General features: G+C 48.8%; 1 protein-coding gene across 5 annotated transcripts in view; it reads right to left on the bottom strand.

The window, feature by feature from the left end:
* The window catches only part of HDLBP (high density lipoprotein binding protein), a 39,128-nt gene that overhangs the window by 20,031 nt on the left and 2,370 nt on the right, over window positions 1-16,727 (bottom strand). For 2 of the 5 annotated variants that reach the window (XM_051782363.1, XM_051782365.1), the window contains exons 2-3: window positions 861-928; window positions 216-328 (exon numbers count right to left, since the gene is read on the bottom strand). In XM_051782363.1, coding sequence (XP_051638323.1) covers window positions 216-291 — 76 coding nt within the window. In that variant the 5' untranslated portion in view covers window positions 292-328; window positions 861-928. Of the gene's footprint in view, window positions 1-215; window positions 329-860; window positions 929-3,934; window positions 3,954-4,922; window positions 4,942-5,126; window positions 5,235-16,727 lie in introns of those variants that run through there. The other 3 variants (XM_051782364.1, XM_051782366.1, XM_051782367.1) reach the window with 3 other exon arrangements.

The raw sequence follows: 16,727 nt of genomic DNA, 5'->3' as shown, positions 1-16,727 counted from the left end.
AGGCTTGTCTCCTCACAGCCTTCCACTGTGCAGCACCACCACTGTGCTGCTGAGGGTGAAAAGCCAGAGTCTGGGAAAACACTGATCTAGGAACAGAGAATGCAACGTCTGCATGCTTGTGCTCACACAGAGTGAGCCTGGGTAAGAACATGGAACATTGCCTGTGCAATCTGGACCTAGAGGCACATCACAGGAACTCAACTGTGTTTGCTTACCTTTCACTTGCTGCTGAGCCAGGCCACTGCGGTGTTCAGCGAAGCTCTCCTGGGTCAAAACTGCCACGGAGCTCATTGTCGACTTCCCACCCACACACAATCCGGGTATGCCACTGGAAGAGACAGAGGAGGCAATAATATCACTACTCAGGATGCATGGTCACTCCAGGAAGACAAAGTATCTGTTACTGAGCACTCTTCCTGTTATCCTCTTGAAAAGCACCCACAGTGCCTGTTGGCTGCCCAGTTCCCTTGTTGAACCAGACAGGAACTCAGGGGGGATATTTCCTCCAAGCACAGTGATCACCAAAATCAGAGTTCCTCATTAAGAAGGCAGAGGATGTGCAACCTAAGAAGGTCACTGGAAAGAGGGACACCATAAGTTGTTGAAGCATAATCTAATTAACCTATCAATTATTAATGGTGTGCAATTTTTAAATGAGTATGCGAATGTCTGGATAGTCAGTCCAAGATCACTGTATATCCATAGAGAGAAAAGAGAAAGGGCCTAGGAAGCTGCCTCTTCCTGAGAAACTTATTTAGGTGCCTGAACTCCTGCTGACTTAGGGAGACACTCAGAAAGCCACTCTGTCAAGTAAGCTCAGCAACAGCAAGATCTATAGCTCTCCCAAAATATGAACTTACCAGCTAAATGGTCAGTAGCCAGAGAGTCCGTCCTGTAAGCTGCCCGTTTGTCAGCCTGCCAGCTTTTGCTTTATAGAAAAAAAAATTAAAATAAATTAGGTGACTGCTCCAAGACAACAGAAAACCATGACACCCCTGTTACTGTAACTTTCAAAAGAGCATGGCCTGTATGTTTCAAAGTTGCACTTATCCAAACCAGTCTCATATCCAGTTGCATCTCACCACACATGACACATGCCATGTTTTACCAGCACTACAGGTAGTGCCACTATCTACTCAACCCTCACAGCAGGAAGCCTGGAGTAGCTACTCTTTCATCACACTGGCTACAAGAATAGCCATCTAGTATCAGGCAAAAATACAGTCAATTAATAACAGATGTGCAAGACAGACACGAAATTTAAGGGCTGAAAGCAAGAGCATCAGTATCTAGTCAGAAGAGACAAACAACCTGAAAACCTGCCAACAACGCTGCCATCAGTCACAAGTTAGGAATGTAGTTTAGTGGAGCTTGGGTGAATCAACATAGACGTCCTCACAAACTAAGGCAAACACTCAGGGCTCTCCACACTCAGCTGCTGGGCAATCCAGCTCTGCAGTTTTTATTGAAATAAGATCATGCCCCAGAAACTAAATTCTGTCTCCAGCCCTAAATCCGCAAGTCAGAAAAAGAAAATTCACACTGGTTTACAGTGACTATTTTAAACGTGTACACAAGATGGAACCAGAAAAAAAATACACTGTTGGGAGGAGCTTTAAATCTCCTGAATCTGGATCTACAGATTTACTGAAAAAGAGTTTTAGAATACAAGTAAAAATGTAGAAGCCAGTACAGTATACGCTCTGCCAGATGTACAGCAGCCATCCACACCTGGAGTCCCCCATAGCCATTACATGTGCTCCTGTAGGGCTTGCACTCTCCTAAAATCCAGTGCCTCTGCCTGCTTCTGGGACAAGAGGCTCCTCTCCCACACACACCCTGCAGTGCTCTTCGGACCATATTTTGAACAGCAAACTCAGACACTTTTCAGCAAAGTGACAGTTGCCATCTCCAACCTTTCAATGTGCCAGAAACGACTCCCAAAACCACAGTGTCGCTCCTAAAAACCCAGCATTGCTGAAGGGGTGTCACATCACACTGAAGTTGTGGCAGTAAGGGAAGGCAGCAGTACCAGAAGGAAAGGAGGGAAAAACAACAAGAGCAGTGACACAACGGGGCCATACAGGCCTGATCTGCAACTCAGCCAAGGCTGAGGTTTTCCCCTACTTCAACACACCTCTTACAAGGCAGCATGACCTGTGCTGTCAGAGCAATAGAGCTAATGTTGCAATTAATCCTGTAATGATCTGCTACTCCAACACAAGCAGGTACCAGGCCAGCCAGTCATGCTGCTGAAGTACAGCTGCTGCAGCACGCAGACCTCTGCAAGGCATTTGCTGGTGGACAGAAAGGGTGGCTAGTAACTTGATCCTGGAGAAATACCTGAGTTGTCCTCACTATGCAGGGTTATGCCACGGTGTAACACGTGGTTACGTGTCCCTGGCACACGCCTGCATGGCACAAGCTGCCACAGATCCGAGGAAAGCGCATTAGTGGCACGGCACCTGTCCCAGGCCATCTCGGCAACACCTGCAGATTCCAAGGCGGCTCCTCCAGCCTGCTGGGTCACTGGCGAGGGTGCCACCACCTCATGGCAAGCTCCAAAGAGCAATGAAGGCAGGAAGGCAGCATCCTAGATATCACAAGCAGCTGCTGAGGTCTGGCTGGAGCCTTGCTAACAGCACAAATATCCTTGTAATTCTCACTTCTCCAGAAAACACCACCTGGCTGATCTTGCATGTGCTCTGCTCCTTAGAGGAGGTGGGTAAGATAAGAAGTTAGTGAACAACACCCAATATAGCGCCTACCTGAAAGCCATGACCTCAAGGCACAGCTGCTGGTTTCGCTGTGTACACACCAGCTGCAGAAATCTTTCTTGCAGCCTCCACCTCAGAGAGTAGCCAGACATTCAAAGAGAAATTGAAGGCCAGGGTTTATCTGTATGAATTTCTGCCTTGTCACCCATATAACAAGCTAAGAACAAATGCTCCTCATCTCCAGCAACCCCAAGCATCTGGTATATTGTAGGTCTCAGGGATTCATCTCTGGCCAAAATTGAAGGCAACCATTAGAATGGTATTTTAAATGTAACATCAAAACCAGTAGCTCAGGCACTGCATTTGGATCCTACACCTCCCTGGTTTCCCACTTAGGTTTTGAAACTAAGGTTACAGCTATGTCATGCTAGCGTGCGGCTGACTGGGTCAACAGGTTTCAAACTGCCAGGATGATACACCGCCTGTAGTGCTGTCCTTGTGCGCCAAAAGAAGTTTCAGAAGTCTAGAGCGCGCTTAAACAAAGAGAATGAAATAATCCTAAAAATAACCTCCAGCAAGGGCCAGACCTAACCACATGGGAAGCATTTGTATGAAGAGAAACAAAAGCGAAGTCATGAGTTAGGCTGCCAATACAATCAGTACTTGTGGACAGAAATGTCAGTTACATGTTATTTAAAAGTATATTTAATAAAAACATTAGCACTTTGTTAATAGAGGTAGCTACAATCCAACTCAACGAGGACCACACACAGTAGCAGGGCTGGGCAGGTTGTGGCAGCCACTGCCCTCTGTCAGATGTTCATGCAGGGCAGGTCGATCTTTTGGTAATGAGTGATCATAGATGAAAATACTTGCTTTCTGAAAACTGACTGGTCTCCCAGAGATTAAAGGCCCAGGCCCCTTGGTTTTGGGGGGATCATGCTGGCAGACAGCCGTTGTGTGGCAGGATGAAGTCTCTCCCTTCGCATCGATTCCAGACACAGGACATCAGGGCGTGCAACACGAGCACAGCTCTGGACGCCGCCAGCCCTACACCTGACCCATCCCCCGTGTTTACTCTTCCACTAGCGCCGGCCTCGCCGCCACGTCCTGCCCCGGGCAGGAGGAGCCCTGTGCCGGCCCCGCCACTGAGGACGTGCACCCGGCCGCGTCCTGCCGGCCGGCCCAGCGGGGCAGGCCCCGGCGGTGCCTCTCACCAGGGCTGAGGGAGGGCTTCCCCGGCCGCGCTCCGAGAAGGGCATCGGCCCTGGGGAGCCTCCCGCGAGGGGCTGTCTGCGCCCGGAGCCTGCCCGGGCCCGCACCGCCACCGTGTCCCCAGGGGCAGCGGCACAGCGCTGCCCCTCCGCTCGGCCCCGCGGTGCCCGGCCGAGGGGTGGGGGAGCCGCCAGGCCCTGCAGGCCGGGCCGGGCCGAGCCGGGCCAGGCGGGCGGCGCCGCCGCCAGCGCCACCTCAGCACTGCCGGCACCGGGGGCGGGGCGGCGGGGCGGGGCGGCGCCCTTAAAGGGCCCGGCGGGCCCCGCTGTCACCGCGCCCCCGGCGGGGCCGAGCGCGAGGGGGCGGCGGGGGCGCGCCGAGCGCAGTGGAACTGTGCGGGGACGGGGCCGGAGCGCGGCGAGGGCCGTGGGGCAACTGCGGCCCCGACAGCCTCAGCCCAGCGCGGCCCTGCGGGCTGCAGGCCGGGGCCGGCCGCGTCAGGAGAGCGGGGGACATGCGCTCCCGCGGGGCCCGGTGACAGCCCCGAGCGCGGCTCCGCGGCCGCTGGAACGCTGCCGGTGGCGGCAGCGCAGCAGGCACGGCCGGCGCCGGACCCGGCGGTGGCACCTCCCGCCGCCAGCGATGGCCAGGGAACAGGGCCAGGGCGCTCGCCTCTCTATAGCACGGCAGGAGTGGAGGGCTCAGCCCCGCGGCCCGGGGCAGGCTGGACTGCCCGCCGCCGGCGCTCCGCGGTCTGCCCGACGCTGGACGAAAGCCCGCCGCTTTGGCTCGTACTGGGATCAAACCCTACGAACGCCTGGGACGGCGTGGAGCCGCCCCGGCCCGGTTGCCCCCTCCCCGCGCACCCACGGGGTCCGGCGTCCCCACCGGCCCGGCCCCGCACGCCGGCGCTACGCGGCAGCTGCTGCCGGCCGGCACAGCCGTGTCAGCGCCGGCCGAGGCCGCGCCGCGGGGCTGCACTGTCCTCACCTCCCGCCGCCGGCTGCCCCCGCCGGACTTTGCCCGGCCCCGCCGGCGGGAAGTTAGCGCGGAGTTTCCCGGCGGCGCCGACACGTCGGTGCCCCGGGGAGGATGCGAGGCCGCTCCGGGCCGGGCCGCCCCCCCGCCCCGCCAGCCTCCACGTCGGCGCCGCGGCCGCGGCGAAGGGGCCGCCCCCCATCCCCCGTGACTCACTCCGGCCGGTGCCCGCTCGCCCGCCCTGCTGGAGAACCGGAGCGCTCCTGGGAGAGCGGCGCGGCGCCCGCCCCGTCGGCTATATAGGCCGGGCCGCTGCCAATCCCCGGCCCGCACGTCAGCGGGACATGCCCCTTCGCGGCGGGGCCGGCCCGCCACGCGTGCCCCGCGCCGCCGGGGACGCCCCGCCACTCGCCCGAGCTGCCCGGGAGCCGGAGGCTCTGCCGGCGGCCCCAACTCCCGCAGCCCGGCCCAGCCCGACCCGCGGGTGGCTGCCGCCCGCTCTGCGCGCCCCGGGTCCGCGCTGCCGCCCGCTCCCCGCTCGGGGCTGACACCCGGGGGACAGGCCCGTCCGTCTTCCCCGAAACCGCGCATTCACCCCCGGAACGCGCTTCCCACTCGCGGCCCGGCAGCAGAGAGGCCTGGGGCTGCTGCAGGACCGAACCCCGCGCTGGTCCTTCCCCAGCCCCGCGGCGGCCTCGGGGAGGCAGCTCAGCGCCAAAGAGCTCAGGATTACCCACTTCGGCCGAGCCCGTTTCACGCAGGTTTCGCGAGCTGGAGTGGCTCTCGAGGGCTCTGATCAGTCTGAAAACCACAGCTGGCACCGGAGAGAGTGAACACCTGGGGCTCCTGCCCGGTTCCCCGAGTGGGAAGGGACACCGGGGCCCCAGGCGGCCCCTCGATCCTCCTCCTCCTGCGCAGACTGTGTCAGAGCAGCAGCTAAATGGTCTGAGGTTGCAGATAGAAGGGGCCAGGTAACAACAAGAGTGAAAAAAGAAAACAACCAACCAAAAAAACAACACAACCCCCCCAAACCACAACATACATCCCTCTCCCCCATAGAAACAAATAAATTTTAAAAATCCCTCTCCTTATTCCAGTCTTTAATTTGGAAATGGGGAAGAGCAAAGGAGGAGGAAGGCAAGCCAGCAAGTACAATACCCTCCGTTCCTACAGAGAGAGTGTTTATTAGTTTGTGCAATATCAATGTTTTTAATTATTAGTTCTGCACCCTCAAGGAACTGAGGAAAAAACCCCATCCCATCGGTGTAAAAAGACACAAAACTTGAACTGATTTTTGCATTAGCTCAATCTCTGCCCATTTTCCTACAAGCATTAATTTTTCTTATCATTCATACCTTGCACTTAGTGACTGTTTTTCTTATTTCCACCTTGCTCTCTCCCAGACCCTGGCTAATGAAACGCAAGAACCTGCTCTGTGGAGCTCTGACCACAGAAATTCAAGGTCTTTGGGACAACTGCTTTTGATAACGTGCAGCAATTTTTAGAGATTTCATGCACTGTTATTTATGGAAACATGGATGGTATTTAGCCTTTAGTAAAATTATTATTACTTATTTTTAACGAACAAGAGTAGATCTCTCCATTTTTCCTCTTTTAATCTTCTGGCTGGGAGGACATCATTAAAGCACTTGAACTTTTTGACACAACTCATCGCTATAAATAAAAATACACTTGTGGGTGAAATCAGGAAGTCTGCTAAACGGCGAACAGTCATCAAGAGTTGACACCATGCCCAGGCACCTCAGTGATCTATCTCCCCTCACGGTGGCCTCTCCTCAGAAAGCCTGTTGATCTCTGTGCGGATGCAGGGATACTGCTCCAAGCCTGGGGCTGCGGCACAGAAAGGCAGTGACTGCTGCTGCCACGTCATATACGCTCCGGGAGCTGGCTCCGGCTGCTCCAGCACAAACCGCCCGGGCTGTGCATGCCAGCAGCAGCACCCTGTAAGGCAAGCAGGCTCGTGCCTAACAAGACAGAGGTGGCTCATGCAAAAGCAGAGCTCTGGGAACCTGGGCAAACTGGAGCACCTCCAGACTTAGGGCACTTCTGCTTCCAGGCAGCAGCTGGAGTGCAAGGTGTTGTAATTTGGGACTCAGAGCCCAAGCCTCTGAACCTCGCTTGAGGTGCTTTTCTGGTGCTTTTAGTCCCTTGTGTTTATCTCCCCAGTGCAAAACAGGCAGACTCCTTGCAACGTTCTAACTTTACCCTGTCCAATTAACTCTGACATAAGTCCCACGGTCTCTGGTGCTAGGGAACCAGAAGAGCATCACAACTCCCAGCCTAGAGTATCTTACCAAGACATCAACATCCTTCTCCCTCAACTCCACTTCATTATCAGTTCAGTAGAGGCCCTCTGTGGGGACATGACACTTTGTGCCTGTGGGACAACGGCACAGCCCTCTCCTGCTATCTCTACTAGTGCTGCTGCAGCCCCTGGGGTTGCCAGGTCGTTATGGATTTCTGGCTTCTATCACAGCTTCCTCTCTGGGTTTGTTTAAGAGGGAATCTTCCCCACGTGTTTCTGTAGCTCTTCTTTTATTTGCAGCTGCAAGTGGTGGGAGGGAAGCCTGCCAGTCCCAGAAGTTACTGGAAGGCCTAAAGCATCCCACTGTGTGCTACCCTCAAATAACAATTTCTGCTGAAGGAAACCTGTCACAGGTTATTCTCCTTACAGGAAGATATTCCACAGGGAAAGAAGGGGGGGGGAGGGGGAAGGAAGAGCTCACCTTTCCTCTCACATTTAGTAAGTACAGAAGTGTCCTGTGCATAGACAAAAACACATTTAGAGGGTGCCAGGAGGCTTATTTCAACCTGCTGCTCCCGCCAGCACATCAACCATCCACGTCCCACCCCATCCCCCCCCTTCTGCAGGGGCTCCTTGGGACCTGTTCTGTCTACTTACTTGTCCACAAATTCAATCTCCTATTAAAAAAATGAATAAATAAAAAATACACTTGTCATGGAGATGTGTGCAAAATAGCTCCTCTGTGAGTAAGGCACAGGAATTTTTGGTAGCTGAGGGGAATGCAGACAGAAGAAGGTACCCAACCTCTTGACAAACATTAAGCACTCTCCCTCTAGCATCCCATTGTTTGGCAGCATTACAACAGACCCTAGTTTCATGACCTGTGAAAACAACTGAAAAAGAAGCCTCCCAAAGAAAGCACCAAAGTGCAGCAGAAAGGGCGAAGGATTGGGCAGTGTGTAGTTTCCATGGCTTATCAAACTGGCACCTCATGTCACCAGTCTGAAGGAGGACACAGAAATGGGACCAGCAAAGATATTAAACACGCACAGAGATAAAAGTAACACTGAACAGGTTTGGGGCTTGTTTTTTTGGAGCATGTGTTCAATACCCGTGTGAAAGCAAAGGCTGAGGAGTTAAGAGGCTTTCCATAATCATTCCCCTCCAGGATTCTTAGGGAAGGGAGAGGAAACTTCCAGCTCCTTAAACCACTGGAGCAATGACCACAAAAAGACTGGTCTTTCCTGGCACATTCACCCTCAGCTGAGCTGGGATTTTGCAAAGGATTTCTTCTAGCCTGTTCGTATTTTCTGTTGTTATAAGAGATTCCAATTTTTCCTGCCAGAAACTGCAAGCCTTATTTGGAAAGCAACCCAAGTATGTTCCAAAGAGTGTGTGCTGTGATTTTATTTCCTGTTAAATATAACTCCAGATTTCTAAAACTGTACAAATAAGCACCCTTTTTGTACCCTGGGTGCTTATCCCGCACACTGAAGTCAGAGAACACAACAAAAGAACTAACCCTCAAAGCATCCATTTCAGCACATCCCTCCACAGTGGCATGAAGAGAAAAGGGCTCAGGGAATACTTTGCATCACACTAGAAAAAGAAGTGGAAGAGGATTCAGGATGCAGGGCACTTGTATGCCAAAGAGTACTGGGGTTCTCAACCAAAGCAAGCAAAATGCATGTCTCAGCTCTAAAGCTATTGCTGTGGCTCACTCTTTCATCTTCCAATAAAATGTTTGCATTTCTACAGGAAAAATCTCTATTAAATTGAAGAGTCAAATGATACAGATCTTCCTGCTAAGAGAATAAAAAAAGACTTTCATCATAAGAAATTACCAAATGTGAGTCCAGATTGCTTACGTCTCAGTGACTCTGAGACCAGTTTTTACTTATCTGCCATGAAGAGGGAAACTTCCAGGGATATGCAAATTAGACATCTATCCTCCCCATTCACACGCCAGCACTGGGAAACTATTCCTTAGGCTAAATTCTTCCCCTGGGCTGTACTTGATGCAATCTCACCATCTTCAGAGGCCCACTGTAAATACCCAAGTAGAGAACTACAGACAGAAAGAAAAGTCTACCCAGGCCTAGACACTAATCTCAAATCCAACCATTTAGTGATGTTGTGAAGAAGGGAGGGTGGTAGAATGAAGATGAGTGTTTGTCTCACATGGAACCTTGGGGGGTATAAATAAAGGGTCCCAGGTGGGTGCAACGCAACTTGCCTTTCTCCTGGTAAGGTTGTTTATTGAGGTAACAGGTTGTTTATTAAGGTAACATTGTTTATGCAACCATCAGCTAGCAAAGAAGATATACACTGCCCCTCCTAGCCTATCACGGGGTGCTGGGGCACGCAGAATGGGTAGAAAGAACAGGAGCAACTTACTGGTGTGGACAAGTGTGAACAAGGAGCTTCAGGCCTTCTGATTGCAGAGGGAAGAAAAGCTGTTGGTTTTACACAGGGACACTGTGAGAAAATGAGATTTAATGCAAAAAAACCAGTCAAGAGACTCAAGCTCTACTTAGATTTGCTGCCCATTTAGTGAATTGGCCAGTGAAACCCTCTTGGTTGCCCTGGCTGTGCACACAGCCTCTTGATTTACTCTGTGGACTCGTTATTTCATTTCAGGTTGTTTAGAATGCTGTGATCCTTGGATGCCAGGTGTTATGACAAAATAAATGCCTTTTCAGAGATGAGGACCAGAGTCAATAGCCAGTTTAATGAATTCAATCCAAAAGCAAAGCGAAGCCACAGAGGACAGGTCAGAGTCCGCCCTTCCACTTTCACTGGGAGAGAAATCTGATTTAACATAAACTCAGCTTTCAAGGAGAAGCTGCAAAGGAGTAGAAACAAATTTCAGGTGCTTGGCCTTGGGGAGCCAATAAACACTTTCATGAGGAATAAACATGAGGGATAAAGTATCTTTCAGTTTCACAGTAAAGAAAAACACTGTCTCGACTCAAAAATGGAAAAAGAGATTCAGAAAACAAAGATTCCAAATACATTGCCTGGTTCACAGAAATTGAGAATATCTGGCAACAGGCTTGAGGGCTGAGTCTCTCGGGCCTCTAGTCCAACCTCCTGCTCAAAACAGAGTCAGACCAGCGTGTTCAGGGCTTTCCTCACTCAGGTCTTGAAAACCTTCAGAGCTACACAAACTTTCTGTCCAACACCTGATTACCCTTACAGTGACAAGAGGTTTCTTACTTGCAGTTAGAACCTTTAATTTCAGTGTTGGTTCTTCATGATGATCTGAACTTGCTTTTTAGTTTAAGTTACCAGCACACTGTGTGCTTATCATACCCAGGTACTTTCAGAGTGGTGCTGCAGCACTGCTCTCTGTTCACAACCTACACTGCAGAACAACAAAAATTTTCAACGAGTAACAAGCTGAGAGGCACTTCCCAAAGCCTGCTAAGTATCCCAGTTACCTAAGAAGAGAGGATTTTGGAGATACCGTAGAACAGAGCAGGAGCTATTTTCTTCTGCTCTTCAAAAGGAAAAACTTTCACTTCACCCTCCTCTGGCTACTGGGTTGGAGTTCTTTTGTCTACCTTTCAGTGTCTCCTGTTCCCCCTCCAATGGCCACTGCACTTTAAATGAACACGTGGCAACTTTTAATATTTTTTTTTTAAAGAGATGCTGCCAGCAGTTCTCATGCACTAAACACCCCCTAACTTGAAAAGGCAAGGGGCTTGCAAGCCCCAAACTTACCTTTTTCCACATTACATTTTCTAGACATATGCCAGTTAAAGTTGACTGTGTCCCTTAGCTCGACCCTGTCACCAGGATCAATAAGACCCTCCTCCAGGTGCTCTGAAGCTCATGTTTTGCAGGGCAGAATTTAAGGACTTGCTTGCAGCAGTGTATGAAGATGACAACAACCACTTCTTTTCATGTCAATTAGGTAAATACATACAGCAAAAAAAAAAAAAAAAGAAGAAAATTGGCAAACCAAATGAGACCTCCCTAATGCCATTTTTCAGGGGGGCAATGGAAAAATTGAGACTTAAGCAAAAGTGTAAACAGACATTTGGTTTTGTCTGCTTTGTTTGGCTTTCAGTTCTTCATAATCTTGCTTAGCTACTTTGAAACCAGGTATTGTACAGAAAAACCTAAGCAAAGTTGTTCAAGGCTCCTTGAAATAGTTTAAAGATTCCTCAGTTTCTAATGTTTGCTGGATAACGAAGACTCAAGAGAACGCTGAAGCTCCATTTCTATAAACTTTCTATGCACTCTGGTATGTTTTGCTCCGAGTTCCAGTTCCCCAAGTCACATGGCTTCAGAAGACTCTCTAATTCTGTAAATTTTGTTTTTCTTTATTTCTACCTTTCAGTTGCAACAAGCAGTTTGAAATCATGAACTAGAAAAGATAGCATTATTATGACAAACAAACCCCTCAAAAGAGTAAATCCTGAAACTTGCAGGAAGGCTAGAGCTTTGTTTGGAGAGGGAAGGAACTATTTCAAATTCAAAAAAAATCTTCAGTTTGGCAATAATTCCTCTGAGAAGGCATTAAAGTAAATACCTGATTCCAACTGCCACTTTGGAAAAGCAATGCTGGGACCCTCACTATTTAAGCACTGCCTTCCCTTTGTCCTATTCATAGCACATGCAACAGGGGCTCAGCACATTCACAGACAAGCACTAATTCCTAATCTCTACTAGGCCAAGCAAAAGGCTCTTCATGTGTTAGACAGAATTACATCACAGTGATCTAAACTGACAGTGAAAAAACCAGACAGTCTTCCCTTCCAAATCTCCAAGGCCACTCTAAGCCTGCTATGAAAGAAGAGAGAGAGAGATAGCGAGAACTCAGAGTAAAACTATTTCCCCTAATTGTTACAAATAATATTATTTTACGCTTAAACCTCCTTTTCATAACTGAATCGTTCCCAGTTCCACCCTGCTCATCTTTGGGCTGAATTGGAATGGTATGTGGGCCATTTTAGGTATAATTTTTTGGTTTGATAGCTCATGTTGCCCACTCCTCCACTCACCTTGTTATTTTCTTTTGGATTAACAGAGTGGTGTCCTGAGCAAGAGGAGTTTTCAAATACAACAGAGAGGTTTCTCAAATTTGCAAGAACTTCTAACCTTCTGTAAATATTCATTGCTTGCTCTCATTTTACCCACAATTATGCAGCAAGCAGCAGAGCCGTCAACTCAGGATTTTAATGTCATGGAACTATAAGAGCAGGTGTAGAACTTGACTTTTAAGTTTCCTCAATGCAACATAGCCAGCCCCACTTTTAAACAACAGTCATATACCTACAGCTTGCTATTCTCCAGACATTCCAAGGGTCCTTGTAAGACCAAACACCTAAATCTCAGCAGGCTGTATCAACTGCTGAAGCATTCATTTTGAAAACAAAGGCATATACACTAACAGGCCAACCATAACATATCCCCCACTCTCACCCTGCCTGCTCTGGGAGCTGTTCTTTTCAGCTTTCCTTTCAACTGCTCCAGCACAGGTTTACATTCAGCTTTATCACTTGCACAGAGATAACAGCAATCTTACTTTCTGCTGTGCAATGGAAACAGCTGGGGCCTGGTTTGCAAAGAGCAGAGCCCTGCTCTCCTCTCTGGGAAGGGCAGGGGAGGTCAGGCAGCCTACACCACCTCCAGTGCCCACTGGAGACACATAAATGCCACCCATCTTCCAGGGAGAGCAGCAACAAGTCCATTTCAATTGCTCCTGTCCTCCTGCCCAACTGGGGTTTTCCCTGGCTTTGCCTCTGTCCCTGCCAATGGGGAAATCTTGGTCCCTGTTCCTGCTATACAGCTTGCCTTAGTCTTTGTTTGTCACTCATCTTTGGCAAGTGTCCAGTTTATTTTGTGAAACATCCAGTTTGATTCTCAGTGCCAGAAATGCAGATATAGACAGAAACACAAGACCAGCAACAAGCAGAAGAAAACCAGCAAGTGGTGCTCCTGCTCCCTAATAGAAAACTGGCCATCAAGGCAGTCTGTGTTCCTCTGAAAAAGGAGGTTGCTGACTTTTCAGACTGACTGCAAAACCTTTAGAATACCATTCAACCAAAACTAGCAGGGGTGGGAAAAGGGACAGGGGAGTGATGCCCAATACCCTAAACCAAGCCTGGTATTTGAATGATGTAAGAAGATTATTCCAGTTATCCAATCCCCGATGAAAAATATGCCAGAGGTTAGCTTTATGAAAATCAGCTATACCTGCCTCATGAGATATGATACTGTAACCTTCCTTTAAAACTACAGTCCTGACACATACCTTACCCCCTGGCCTGTGCAGGGGTCAGATGGCACTTCATGGGCTTTGACAGAGATCTCAACAAGCAACTATCACCTAATAACACAGGGAGAAAGCTGGGTCCTGCATCCTCCAAACGACAGCAATAGCCAAAACACAACAGAGTTTCAAGTCCTTCCTCCTTAAAATCCAGTTTGTTACTGGGATGTTGCTAAATTCACAGCTACAGCACACAAGTATTGACTGTCATATCACCAGCACTCCCAGAAACTCTCATTCACAGGTATTTCTCATGCAGGTGAAAGGTGTGCTGTACACACAAGTTGTATGTGTGGATGCTTCTACCAGACAGGAATGTGTGCTGAGGTACGTTTGTAAGCAAGTCCTTCGTGGAAATCTGCTTCTTGGTTTTGCTTTGTTTGCTTGTTCTGGTGTTGGCTTTTTTTTTTAGGGGGGTGGTGGTGGAGGGAGGGATGGGTGTGTTTCTTTTCTCCCATTAATGCTAAACAAAACTATCCATTCCATCCCCAAACTTCTCCCAAATGGTTCTCTCTCTAATCACCGAAAGATCTTCAGTAAAGACAGCAAAACTGTTGCTGGAAAACAGTTCCAGACACTGTGCTGTAGGGGAATCTGGTACTACTTCCATTTTGCATCAACAAGTAAATCCATTTTATTTTGCAATTAAATTAAATAATGCCATTTAAGGGAGGTTGCATAAACATTACTGTGCTACTCAACCCCCTCAAAGGCAAAACTTTTCCTGTGATTCATCACTTCTTGGTGTCTTACAGCTACTGAACCAATCCCTTCCCTTCTTCCAGTGCTGTTTTTCCATTGAAGCTAAGCTCATTATGATTTCCTCTAACTGAGCCTTTTGTGGTCCATCTTTTCTCTCAGGTCTCTCCCTGCTTTTTTCTGTCTGCTGCTTTGCAAGGGCCTCTTTTGTGCCTCTGGCTGGACACAGCTCCTTGCTCCAACCCCTGCTCCTCACAAAAGAGTAACATGCTTCCCGTGCTGCCTCAGCAACACAGCCAGCTCCCAGAGCCAGGCAGCTGTGGCCAAGGTCAGCCCTCTGCACCCGCAGGAAGTACTTCAGTGTACTTAACTTACTTACACGCTAATGTATTTAGTAATAATTTGCAAAATATTACTAGATATTTTCGAGGCTCGAAAGATCTACCAGATGCATGATTCAACAACATTAAACCAGTTGTGAGAGACAAATGATGTCTACCAGCAGGATCAAAGAAAAGTATCTGTATTATATAGCAGCTGCTAAAAAGGATCCCTGTATTTCTGTGAGATTGCTGGGGAAATACCAGAGCTTGTGTAGGTAGAAACACCAAAGACCACCTAAATGAAGTAAAAACGAACCATTTCAGCTTTAATATAAGTTTCTCATCAAACAAAATAAACCCAGAACACTCATCACTGCCCAACTACTTCTTGTTATAATTAAAACCTTAAACACATAAAGCCTCCAGCAACTCAGTCTTCTATACACATAAAATATGCTCAATAAAGAAGCCTTTCCCCCCTTGCTTTGGCTGGAAATTGTCCTCCTCATTTATTGACACACCTTTTTTCGAAATGACTCTCTGATTCCCTTTCACTGAAGTCACACCATGAGAGCTAAGGGGCAACACGAGTTCATGGAAGGAAGATGGGGAAAAAGGTCACTAGAATCATTAGGCATGCAGGACTTTTCCATTTAAGATGGGAATGCAAATCACAAGATTTTAATAGCAGATTTTTAGGACATAAACAGTCTTTCTTTTAAAGCTAAAGGACAGATAAATATAAAGCCACACGCTGAAATTTTTCAGGTGTAATCTCACATCCAGGATAAACCTGTAATCCAGAATTATTATTCTAAAACTAGAAAATTCTAAAATAGAAAGAGCTCTTGAAACAAGCCCTAGATTCTTGCCTTAATGCCCAGCCTAGCACGAGCACCTGGGGGCCAGAGACCAGCTCCTGGTGTCCCCTGAGTCCTCTGCAATCCCTTCCCCACAGAGGCCCTACTGCCCAGGGCCCTCCCTCCCACTCCAAATGCACACAGCCCACAGTCAACACCACAGCCCCCTGGCAACACAGACTCTGCAGGAATGCTTCTAGACCAAACACCTAGAAAAAACAGTAAGTAAAATAAAAAAAAAGCATCAGCAAAGCAAAGCCCACCAAGCTACAAAACAGCATTCTCCTTTCAAGAGTCAGGTAATTAGGAAGAGAGGCCTAATCCTGCATCTGGGTTTTACTTTCCTATCTCTTCTTTATCTGTTTTCATATTTTAATACAAATAACACCTACTTACTTCTTGCGCAGACCCACGTTGCAAAAGTTCTGTAGGCTCTGGGCCTCTCAGTGACGTGCTCTTGGACAAGTCACACTCATTACCTCCCGGATGAACATGCCTTTCTCAGCCTGCTTTAAAAATCCCCATTGCAACTTCATCAGTAGTGCACAGAATCCCAGAATCACAGACTGTTTGGGGTTGGAAGGGACCTTAAACACCACCCAGTTCCGCCCCCTTCCACTAGACCAGGTTGTGCCAAGCCCCATCCAACCTGGCCTTGAACACTTCCTAGGATGGGGCAGCCACAACTACTCTGTGTATCTTGGTCAAGACTGTAACAGCATTGCCATAAGGGTCCAAAACACCCATGGGGACACCTGACAGTCTTGCCACTTCACTTTAAGTTTCATTTTATAAGCTCCACACAGGATTGGCCTGAGGGTTTCCTTCTGTAGAATTCTTGAATACAAAACAAAGTTGAATCCTTGTCAAACAACTGTTTTTAAAATAGAAATAACATTTTCACAGAAATCTGATGCTCTACAGAAATCCACGGCTCATATTGTCAAAATCCTCCCAGTCACGGTAAATTCATTCATCAGGGGAGGTTTTGACTGGATGTTGTGAGAGATTTCCTTCCTAAAGGAGTGGTCAGGCACTGGCATAGGCTGCCCATCAGTCACCATCCCTGGAAGTGTTCAAGAGATGTGTGGATGAGGCACCTGGGAACGTGGGTTAATGGTGAACACAGCAGTGCTGGGTTAACGGCTGGACTCTTCCATCCTAAATGATTCTGTGATTCTTACCACACACCCATGTTCAGTTTGAACAGTCTGGACTGGTCCCAGTGCCACTGCTGACTATTCTGACCACCTGACTGGTAGTGATTGGGTGAATTACCCAAATTTTCACAGCAGCACAATCCTAAGTGCATTTGTACTTAAGCTTAGTAAGCTTCTATATACTAAGAGAAGACTATGTTTTGGGAAAGGCTTTATCACCTGAAAT

The sequence above is a fragment of the Manacus candei genome, unplaced genomic scaffold (genome assembly GCF_025592945.1).
Source record: "Manacus candei isolate 608988 ecotype Guabito, Panama unplaced genomic scaffold, ASM2559294v1 h1tg000015l, whole genome shotgun sequence".
Classification (NCBI taxonomy): domain Eukaryota; kingdom Metazoa; phylum Chordata; class Aves; order Passeriformes; family Pipridae; genus Manacus; species Manacus candei.
This window is presented reverse-complemented; position numbering and strand designations above follow the sequence as displayed.